This window comes from Prinia subflava, chromosome 4 (assembly GCF_021018805.1).
Source record: "Prinia subflava isolate CZ2003 ecotype Zambia chromosome 4, Cam_Psub_1.2, whole genome shotgun sequence".
NCBI lineage: Eukaryota > Metazoa > Chordata > Aves > Passeriformes > Cisticolidae > Prinia > Prinia subflava.
In genome coordinates, this window is record NC_086250.1 from 17,897,927 (window position 1) to 17,909,844 (window position 11,918).

General features: G+C 43.2%; 1 protein-coding gene across 2 annotated transcripts in view; it reads right to left on the minus strand.

The window, feature by feature from the left end:
- Window positions 1–10,970, minus strand: part of PAH (phenylalanine hydroxylase) — a 30,242-nt gene extending 19,272 nt beyond the window's left edge. For both annotated transcript variants that reach the window (XM_063395707.1, XM_063395706.1), the window contains exons 1-2: window positions 10,466–10,970; window positions 200–383 (exon numbers count right to left, since the gene is read on the minus strand). In XM_063395707.1, the coding sequence (XP_063251777.1) occupies window positions 200–383; window positions 10,466–10,615 (334 nt within the window). In that variant the 5' untranslated portion in view covers window positions 10,616–10,970. The remainder of the gene's footprint in view (window positions 1–199; window positions 384–10,465) is intronic.
- Window positions 10,971–11,918: the final 948 nt, after the last annotated feature.

Below are 11,918 nucleotides of genomic sequence, written 5' to 3' on the forward strand. Positions count from 1 at the left end.
ACCTAGTCAGAATCATGGCAAAAATTTACACTGACAGAAAATCTCCAAATGAAAAAGTTTACATTATAGGAAAAATAGAGAGAGAGAAATGTAGCCATAAAGATCCAAGAGGGTCTCCTTTACTACTGGAAAAATAAGTAATTTCAGTATGTGACATAAACAGCCCGTGTCAATATTAGCCTTGTCAGCATGTCCTTACCAGTGTCCTTCTTCTTTGTTCGTGAAAGCTCATGGACTGTTGCTCCAATATCACTTCTCAAGGACTTGATGATCTTGTCCAGTGCTGAGACATTCTTGCCTTCCAAGTTAATGAAGAATTCGTACTCATCTTTGTTGAGACGGGAAGGTCGAGACTCAATGTGGGTCAAGTTTATACCTTTCTCCTATGAGAAAGAGAAATTTTGGTCCCACGGTTTTTGGGGGAAGGAATACGACATAAGGACTGGATAAATACCCGTGTCAATCAACAAACTATACTGCACCATCCAAATAACTCAGAAGCAGCCACTGGACTTGAGGACTTCCACAACAGAGAGAGAAACAGAAAGGAGGAATGAGAAATATGTGGGATTCACCCTTGTACAGAGCACATCAGGAAGACTAGGCACTACTGAAGGCTTAGAGAAAGGTGGAAGCAGGATGCAAGCTGTAAACAGGCTTTGTGTTATAAATGGCAATTCCAGTACCTCAAGCACATAATGAGAGCTTGTCTGTGTTGACAGAGACATTTCCCCAGGATCAACACAGGAAGAAGGCATTCCACCAGCAGAGTACCCTCTCATGGGAAACTGAATGCTGTCTTGATGAGCATCTTGATAAAAGATTGGATGAGGAGGCAGCTGGGCACCCCGTGAGATAAGCCAAACCTCTGCACAGTCACCTGCAAAGCCACCTGCACAGTTTCCAGGGCTGTGAGCAGCTGCTGGGCAAAGATCCAAAGGGAAACATGGATCTGCACCAAAAAAGGCAGCCCAAGTTTGTGTAAATAAAAATATGGGTGTTTTAAGTTCAGAATCACAGAGTTGATGAGGTCGAATGGGACCTCTGGAGATCAGCAAGTACAATAATCTGCTCAGGTTGCCTGAGCAGTTTGCCTAGGGCTATGTCCAAGTTTTGAGGCTCCTCAGTCTCTGGGCAACAGCTCACGAACCTTATCACTCTCACAGAGAACAATTATTTTCTTTACCTCAAAAATCCAAGTTCTCTCTCACCCAATATCTTTTCTGACCATCAGCAGTGTCTCCTAGCTCTGAAGAAAGAGATAACTGGCAACTATTGACTATAACATTGATGACTATAACCAGTGGGAACCTGACCTCAGACATGCTGCCATGTTGATATGTAAGAAACAAGTAGCTAATAATACTACTTTTCCAACAAAAAGCAAACAAAAGTCCAGGAAAACAAAACAAACAAAAAACCCCCACAAAAACAAAACAAAACAAAACAAGTCCAGGGGAGAAAACAAACAACAACCCCCCCCCAAAAAAAAACAAAAAAAACCAACCAACCAAAAACCTACCATCACCATCAAAAAAAAAAAAAATTTAAAAAAAAAAAAAAATTAGAAAGTCCAAAAGAAAAGTCCAGGAACATCTACCCCTGTTGAATTAATTCATGTGTTTTTTTGACCACTGTAATTGAATACGAAAAAATTGCTTTCTTTCCTTTTTTTTTTTTTTTTTTTTTTTTTTTTTTTTTCTTTTTTTTTTTTCTTTTTGAGAAAAAGCTTTCAAACAGGTTTCCATGGACATTGACTTTGCCACCTGACCATTTTATCAGGTTCACATTGCTGCTGCAGGTACAGTGTGCCATGGCCAGGTCTGGGCTTCTGTCCCCTGGGAGGAATATACAAATCCCTGGAGGAAAACTGGGCCTGGAGATCACAGAATCACAGAATCATTACCCACAGAAGAGTCAGAGAGGCTGACACATGATGATCAGCATCCCTGGAGAAACTTTTGGTTTTTGTCTTTCAAGCTAAAGAAACTCAAAAAGAAATTTCAAAGAAATTCCAAACTACATGGGGTGAAGTTATGGCCCTGCTGCTGTCAATGTCAAACCCCCTGCTACAGTGGGGTCAGGATTCCATCCATGGAGTAAGGCTATGAGGATCTACTTTTGACCTACAAGGAAGAAAAAGGGAAGATTTTTTAACTGTACATCCCTCTTTCTGAGCCCCTTTAGGGTTTTCTTTGTGCCTCTCAGTGCTTGCACAGCACAGGAGGGCATCTGGCCATCAGCAGCAAAGGCCTGATTTACTCCTTCACAAAAGGCAGTTTATTCCTTGCTAGTTAACATATATGTCATTACTCTGTTTCCTGAGTATTGCACACTACAGATGAACTCAAACTGTTTGGCTAGATACCAACACAATAAGTTGAAAAGGTCAAAAGCACATTCACCCACTGCTGCTCGCGAGAGATGCCGTCCTCACGGGGCCGTCAGCGGGAGAGAATGGCCAGCACTGTCCTTGGCCCCGGGGACAGTTTGTTTTAGGCCTCCAAAGCCCTGTTTCCCAAACAGACTGAACATTGTCCCGTCTGTGTGGGTGAGGCACTGGGAGCTCCTGACAGAGAGCAGGCACGGGGAGCTGCTGCGCCTTTGCTGTGTCTCACCATCCTCATCCTAAAGTTTTCTTCCTTATGCCTTCTCTGGTCTACACTCTTTTGGTTTTAAACCATTGCTCCATGTGTCATCACAAAAGGTCTTGCTAAAAACTCTGTCTTCATCTTTCTTTCTTTTACGACCCCTCTGAGTACTGGAGGGCCACAATAAGATCTCCCCAGCACCTTCTCTTCTCTGGGCTCAAGGCTCCTTAATCTACATCCTTTTTTTTTTTTTTAATCAGGTGCCTCTTCTAATGTACCAGCTCTGCTGTTGGGCTCAGTGAGCAGCTGCACAGATAGCAATGCCCCCAGAATGAATGGAATGATGCAGGGACTGGGAATGAAGAGATAAGCTGCAGGGTGGGCATGGGATGTGCTTAAGGAAGCAGGAGTATCAATACCTCACAAACTATCACAACCTAAGACAGTGAGGAAAAAAGCGGGGGAAAAGAAGATGGAGAAAGGAGCCCATGGAGAGAGTTACCTCCTTTTTTACACCTGGGAGAAGCAGAGTGCCACACTGCTTTGCTGTTTGTTTGAGGGATATCTGCCACACACCGGAGTGCAGAGCCAACCTGCTACCTCTTTGTGCCAAGACTTCAGGACTTCACAACAGAGAAGCTGAAGGGAGAACCCTACTGGTGACTGTTTTTAGAGCAAGAATCCCGCAGCATATGTCCAGCTCCCTGAACTGGTACTCCTCGAGGTATGTGTTCTGATATCTGTGCCTTGCTACTAAGCCCTTGATTTCAAAATATTTACAGTGGCTCTGTTACTAGAGTTGCTTTACAAATCTCAATTTCATTCCAGTCCAACTACTCCATCTAGTGTTTAATCTTCATAGCCTCACGTTGTTCAGAACTTTTTTATATCCTTGACGCTGCCAAATCTTGTTATTGCATCACGTTTCTCCCAATAGCCGACATTTTCTTTAAAGCTCCAACTTCTGGAGACAAATAGTTACCTGAGAAAGTAGAATAGGGGCATTTTTTGTTGTTGTTTAGTTGTACATTTAAAGCACTTTTCAATCGCTATCTGTTTTTAGTAGAGACTGACATCTTGACAATGTATGCCTTCAAAAGTCAGCTAATAAAAGTTATTCCGGTTTTATGAGCTATATTTTGTGAATGGAACCTAATTCCTAACCTAGCACCTTGGGAAGATCTCAACTGTCACAGGTTTGTGGCTGGATTCCCACCTGAACTATTAACATGGATCTCTTCTGCCCCTGCTATTTTAGAGCTGGCTGGAATCAGAGGAGCCTGTGGAGTGAAATTAGATGTGTCTTTGCTGAATTCACCCCACCACGCATTGCAGCTGCAAGGAACTTGGAGAGCAGGTTGGTACTTCTCTCCTTCTCTTCAGGTTGATGACCAGGGAGTCTCTCCCCCATGGACACATCCTCTCATGCAACCATGGGTCTGCTGTAGTTTTTTTTTTCTTAAACTTTTCTTGAAATCTCCACTCCTAGGGGTGGAAAAACTCATCTTCTGTTATTTTAATATCCAAGTCAACTGTACCTCTATCACTGCCCATTAGAGAAGGAAGTCTCAAGACATGTTCTCAGAGCTCAAAAATCAAGCTCGAATTAGTCCTGAGTTAGAAGGGGGCAGCAATACAAATATCAATTTAAAACAGAGGCAATGGTAGATGCAGGGAGGAGATTGCCCATGTCCCTCCCTGCCTTATCTCACAGTGCTGGACCTCAGCCTTGGCTCCCTCTCAGAGTCTGTGAAGCAGGTCCAGCCCCTTTCCCAGGTTATTTCAGTTATTCTGTCCTAACTGAGCACCACCTATGCTGCAGCTGCCCCACACCAGCAGGAGAAAACCAGACTGGTGTCGCACTACACCAGCAGTCTTGCTGAGGTCACTGGCAAGAGAATTTAATTCCATCCTATGTTTAATGGCCTGGTCACTGGAAAAGGAAAGTTGTGTGTTCATAGCTATACAGGGAAGCTTTCAGCAGGGGTGGATACTTTCTGAAAATGTTATGAGTTACTGTTTCTCATGACAGTCACTCATCCTTCTGTTCACTAATTACTAAATGTGCCTATATATGGTTCTAAAACTAAGTACAACTGTGTAATCCAGCTGCAGCTTGTTTTGCTGACTGTTGTCATTAATTAAGTTTGTCTTCATCAGGAGACCCCACATTGTTACCAGATGAAGAACTTTTGACAACACTATGGTGCCACTAAGTGAGAATTTGGGTAAAATCTCCCAAAATAAGGATTTTACTTGAACTAACTGGTACCAAAAAAAAAAAAAAAAAAAAAAAAAAAAAAAAAAAAAAAAAAGAGAGAGAGAGAGAGCTATGAGACATTCTTTAACCTTTGCCATGTTATAGTTCAGGGTTTCCTGAAGGAGGACACTTTAGGAAGCACAAGTATAAGCTCAGTGCTTAATCTTCATAGATCAGAGGACTTAGGAAGTTACAGTAATGCCTTCAGCCATGGATTCCCGAAGCAATGGCAAAAGCATCTGCCTGATTCAGCTTTACTGTCCAAGGGCCTGCTTCTCAGTTGGAGACAGTGCTTCCCCACCTTCTCCTTCACAACTGCTAGGGTCTTCCTTCCAAGCTCACGGAGGAATAGTGTCTCAGAGCAGGTCCCTACCAGCAAAGAGCACCAGAGGGCAGCTGGCCCTGGAGCAGCCCCTGGTGTCCATCACTCAGCACTTCTGCTCCAGCCCTGAAGTTTGATTCGAGGCTTGCAGCAGAATCTGGCTACAAAACACGTGGAGCAGGACAAACCAAAAACGTGACGGCGTGTGGCATTGCACAAGCCACACGTGAAGAGAGCACTCATCTCTTTAAACCAGTGTTGGTTCATTAGATCAAGAAGTCCTGCCCTTGTGGCTGTAGGAAGAGGAGGGACAAGAGCAAGGATGTGGATTGGGAACGTGTAATGAAATGATCATTGCTGTGCATATGTACAGTATAATGAAAAACAATCTTGTGGTAGAGGCAAGTGTGGCCTGTTCACCTATCACTGTAGACACTTCTAACACACCCCCTGGCCAAAGTGACTGTTTTCTGCCCTATTTGGAAGCAACCCCAACCACCCCAGAGCCAATAGCTTCCCAGGGGACAAAGAGATAACAGTCACGTAGGACTTTCTGTGGAACACAGTTCCTAAACAGAAACAGAGCAGAGTTACCTCTGCTGACTCTGCAAGTGCCAGGTCTCATTTAGTACAGCCTGTTACTCCCATCCCATCCTTCCATGGAGCAGTAACTTATCCCCAAGGGACAGCAACTTACTCTGGGAGCAGGAGTACTTGGTGCAAATCAACTTTTTTTTTTTTTTTTGCATTCAAGCTAGAACCCTACCCACTGATGGCTGCACCTCGCACTGAAGTCCTGCTCTGTATCTGAGAAGGTCCCATCAGTGAGGAATAGAAGGCTCCTCCCTGACAATGGGTTGAGCAAACTTATAATGTATTCCAATGCTTGCCACTTAAAACAGCTGATGATCTGCTACTTGTATATCGATCAAAAAAAGAACTTCAGAGAAGATTACTGTATTCACAAATTCATGTGGAAAATCTGCAACTGAAGCTGGAGGCAATCCTTTTAGTATATGGAAATTCTTATTTCTGGTATTTTTAATGATGATTTTAACTACAGAAAAGGCAATCTTTGAGGGGGAACAATGTGGGGGTTTCTTCACTCTTTTTCAGAATGAATTTTGTTGTTTAAAAAAGCTACCTCTATTTCAATAGGCTCTTATCACTACAGAAGAACCAAATATTTCTGCCAAGTGTAACACTTGGGTCAACCTGAAGTGTTCAGTTTTGCTTTCTCAGTTTTGATAAGAAACATGGAAGATTTCTCTCTTTTTTGGCCTCAATTTATACCCAGAACATTTTTGATGTGTCCAGTGAATCACAACAGAAACACAATTTCACAATGACTGTTCTGTCTTCCTGACTTTAAGCATGATATTTTACTCTTGTGTGCTGTTCTGTTTCAAAGGTGTTTCTTCAAGTTTTGGCTGCCTAGCTGTCATCTTCTATGACACAAATAAACAGCACAGGGCTGCACCAAGGAGTACCTCAGCGTACAGTAGATCCCATTAAAATGAAGTCAGTGTAAAGACCCTGCTAGTGCCTTTGTGCTGTCCCTACAGCCACCCTCAAGCATGCAGTAAGGGCAGAGGTGACAAAGGGACTTTTCAACTGCAAAACAACTGGGTTTGACAAGCAAAAAGTGAATGTCTGCCATATCCCAATATATAGAGCAGCTAGTGTGGAAGCACAGTGGGTTCAGTTTTAGCATTTTGCTTATTGCTGAGCATGACTGAGCTCCTAACACTTTACAGCACATCAGAGTGTGAGTCTGGCCCTATGGACACATCTCTCCCCAGGACAGGTGAAGAAGGGGCTGCAGGGGCTGTACTGCCAGCAGTGGCATAAAACACTCCAGGAGTCAGGCAAGGATTTGCAAACCAAGAGAAGGGACAAAAGCCAGGGAGCAGAAAAGCTTAGAAGCCTGCTGAGGTCTGGTGTTCAGATGGGTCTTCCTGAGTAAACATAAGAAAAAAGTGAAAATAATCAAGTATGTTTTGGACACAAAGCCAGCAGACAAAAAGAGCTGAGTTCATTGAGGAGATTCCTCAGGGCATAAAACACCCTCAAGCTACATCAGAAAAACAAGAGTTGTCACTGTAGCCACATACTTGTGTGCAATGGGACCGGAACAGAAAACTGGAGTTTGGGTCTTTGAAAAAAACAAAAAAAAAAAACCCAAAAAAAGTGAGAGTGTGCAGTACTCTGCCAACTGCATGAGCAACCCTGAGGGATGTTGGAGCAGGACAAAAATTACTGTTTCCACAAAACACAGTGAAATTCTCTTAAACTTGATGTCTTAGTTAGAGGTATAATTCTGTGCCATGAGCACTCTGTAGCCCTTAGCCTTGAGCCTCTTCCTCCCTGGAGGAGGCTTCTCTACCTTCAGTCCATCCTCCAGGCTCCCATGATGGAGGCTTGCCCCTTCCATCTGGGCTGTGTTTGGACACTAATTCCTTTCCTGGGTGGTTTGCTCTGAGGGTGAGTAAAGATTCTACCTGCCATGATGCTTGATGAGCCAGATGTCTTGGACCTCATGATATGCAGGGGCAGATCCAGGCTAGAGCACACCCTTTGGGCTCTTGCTGCCCATGGAGAACAAGCTGTGACAGGGGCTAAGGTCTGGACAGTTTCACCCCAGCACAGGAGTGGGACATGGGCAGGATGTGAACCTGGGAGTGCACCCCAGGAAGGGACTCAAGAATGGCTGGACAATACTCCCAGAGTAACTTTTTTTTTTTCAGTTCTTAAACCAAGGAGATGTTTATATGGACCTTCTCAGGTCCATACAGAAACCTCCACAGAAAGACATCCTGTGTGCTGATAGCACTTCAAGATCTCTCCTTTCTTTAGGTATCCCCTCAATTCCCTATGACTCAATCTGGATCTTGCTTCCATGCTTCCTTCCCTGGGAGAGTGGGCAAATTTTCAAGTCTATTATATTTACAGCTCATTCAACCCTCCTCCTCTCCCCTTTATGTTCCAGGCTAGTTTTACAAACTGTCTAGAAAATAGCCAACCCCCTCAAAGCCAGTTCTGGAGGCACTATCCTTTAATTGCACCCAAATCTGAGCCAGGAACAGAGGGTTGAGCTGTGCTCTCTGCCTGCGTTCCCGTGCAGGAGTGTCCAGAGAGGTGCCAGGAGTCTGGGCAGCTCCCAGCCTCAGCAAGGAGCAGAAAGTTTACAGACAAGCAACACGTGGCCATCAGCACCAGCAGCTGCACAGGGTGTGGACCCCCTCCATGAAGTCAACAATTGCAGCTCCACTTCTGCTCCTGGAAACAGCCTGATCCTATTTGTGGCTTGTCAGTTTTCTCTTTTCCTTCTGTATATGACTGGATGAGGCAATGACAGCTGGAGCAGCCATCCTCACATCTCCTCTTGTGAGGCCCCTCTGAGACAACTCCACCACATTTCCACAAGCCAGCAAGAAGCTGGTGACACAAACCAGGGGACAAGTCTGGGTATCTCCCTGCCCAAGGGGCCCACCCACAGAGTCTGAACTAACTCCTGTAGCATCTCACAGTTAATGTTATTAGGCAGTGAAGGAATACAAGACAAAAATATTCCCTCAAGTTCTTCCTGTTTGTTCCCACTACTCACCTGCATATCCCCACTTTCCCTGTCTGTGCTGTGGATGTCACTGAGCACAAGGTCTGTTTCTCTGAGGCACCATAGCTGTGGCTCAGATGGAAAAGGGGGAAGGTCATCTCAGCTGTGTGTGTAAGACTCACACCTCTGTGCAGCTCTTGGAATGGAGTTACAACAGCCCAAAGGCAGCTCTGATTTACACCAGGAATTCACTAACAACAGCCCTGAGGAGCTGTTCTTGTACCGTTAAATCCCATCCATCCATTTCCCCACTACAATGCCAAATGTCAAACTGATATAAGAGCACCTGTGCCAGGTCTCCTGTCAAGCCTTGGGGCTGGAGGAGGCTGCAAGTTAGCACAGAAAGGATTGGCTTTGTTGGGATGGAAAACCAACCGTGCCCCAACCTCTCCGCTGCAACCATGGTCACTGGGAAAAACCATTACTCAGGTGGTCTAGTTTAGGTACCTGCTTTGGGGCAAGGAAAGTCAACAAATGTGACTTCTCTCTTTCCTACACTAGCTCCTCTACAATTTTTTCTTTGGAGCTGACACCAATTTAGTTAGTAGACAGCAATGCATTTGATAGGAAAATATCAACAGTATCATTAATTCACTTACAGACATACACATCACTGACATATGGACATTTTGCAGGACTTTACTGGTCAGTTCACTAATTTAGGCTTACTCTTCTGTTGTTGGTGTGAATTTCCTTTTATCTTAATGAATCGAATATGTTATATAACTCATAATTATTTTTCCTTTATACCCATAGCACACAACCTTTCATTTCCTAGTAAATTCAATTTACAAATGGAAAACATGCAAGTCACAACATCTCATAATGTTCTAAAGAAAATGCTGTTTTCAGGCACAACTATTACATGAAAAAAAAAAAAAAAACAAAACCCAAACAAGCCACAGAACCAATATGAAAGTGTATTTGTTTGGGAGCACAGAGTACACAGCTGTGTGTGTTGCGACACAACCATCCTGAATTGCAGGGATTTCGTGCTTTTCAAACATTCATGACATCTGGGAAATATTTTGGCAAAAATAGATAGGCATACAATGTCCTGAAAGGTAAATGGCTCCTTGTTTCCCCAAAAGCTTTCCAAATCACTCAGCATAGGTTACTGAGTCCCTTTGGTTTAAAAAACAAAGTGCTGTCATTTTTATTCTGTTCTGTAGGCACCCTCTACCCACTCTGTAGAAGTATTGCAGATGGGAGATGGTAGAATTTTTTATATCAGATTTATTGAGGCAGACAAGAGCAAAGAGCTGCCCCCAGCAGAAATACCTTGTGCAATGTGCGTTGTGAGTCACATAGCTCAAATACGACATAGCAGGTTATATTTGCCTTACAAGATGTAAGGCAATTTATTTGGTTATAAGTCAATCTTCAAGCACAACCCGACTCAGCCCTACCTCTTACTACAGCAGTTATGATGAAATATTTCCCTCTTAACTCTAGAAAATGCATTTTTCCCACCCTCATGTCAGTCAAAGATAGAGGTTTTAGTTTTAAAAAGCTACTTCTGTTCCAAGACTTTAAGGGATTTTAGGCCCAGAAAAGAAATGCAGACTGCTTTACCCTGTAATAGCAGTGAAATAGAATCACAAACACAATCTCCAAGGCTCCAAGAAAATGTGGCTGCAATACAAAATTGTAAAGACTCGAAGGAAAATATTTACCTCAAATGTGCGCAGGACTTTAGCCAATGCCCCGACTTCTTCTTTCAGAGAGAAAATCAAAGAAATCACACCATTTTTATCAGAGGAGTCTTCAATGTATCTAGATTCCTGAAAGGAAAGAAAAAATACACAACCAAAAATTACTACCATTCACCCTAGGAGTCAGTTTTGCCTTTCTCCATTTCCCTTTTGCACAGCACCAGCGATGTGAAGAGGGTATAAAATAGCTCTAAGTTGTCTTGATTCTGAGGGAATCAAGGCACAGCACAGCACAGCTCCGGGGCTCCCCTGATTTATGATAGTAGAAGCAAAAATCCCTTCTCTCCAACTAGAGCCCTGGTGAGAGCAACATAGTCAAAAAGGGACATGCAAAGAAGCCTAATACCAACCTTGTCTCACTTCACCCCTCAGGGATGACTGGAAATATTACTGCACTTCCTTTTCATCAACACTCAGGGTTCAGCAGAGCAATGTAGATGAGCTCTGTGCAGAGATACAGACCATGATTTGTGTTTCCCTTCAGTTCTACTTGTACCTTCCAGGCATCCCCAGGAGAGCGGTAGCAGGAAGATTATGGAAGGTGATTTTAAAACAAAATAACATCAAGCGAAGTAAATAAAGCAGGGAGGGGGGGGGGGGGGGGAAGAAAAATGTTGGAGCAAGCATTTAGATCTTCCCTAAATCTCATAATGTGTAAAGACTCAGTTAGGGCCAGATGTGTTTTCATTTATGTTTGTTTCCTTTCTCTTATTGGTTTTCTGCTCTACAAATTCCAAAAGGCAATTTCCAGTACTCTCAAAGGTTTGTTTTCATTATTTTCATGGTTCTCATTACTAGAATGTCTTTGCGTGTCTCTGCATGTGTTTCTTTTCACGAAAGCCCTGTTAGGCAGGGAAGAGCTATTTCACCACTTCAGAAAGAAGAAACTGAGCCCTAGGGTGGAGGCAGATCTTAAAAACTCACTACTTGGCAGGACAGGTAAATGCCCGCTGAGGTTTCAATCACTTAATTTTTCTGATAGATTAAATTTGATGCGCAACCATCACAAACTTTTGGAGGCCACATTTTATTTGCTTGTTTATTTCTTTTTTTTTTTTTTTAACATCTACTGGCCTTAGACAAATTGTCTGTGGTTGGTATTTCAAAGATCACACTAGACATCTGCAACACAGATGAGTCCTGGTGTAACAAGTCCTGGGCTAAAGCTTGATTCAAGGTACTCATTCAAATATTCCTAATAAAGATTTGTATTTTTGGGCTTGCCCTCATTATGGCTATTGCTCAATCGAACATATAAATCAGAGTAAAAAGAATCCCAGTTCCCAAATATTATCTTCAGTAAAGATAGCCTTTGTAGAAGACAAATTAATAACCAAATCCAGCTGCCCTGAAGCCATAAAGTTCTTGGTGGGCTACATTTCCTGAGGCAGAGCTATGAAGAACTCCCTTCTTT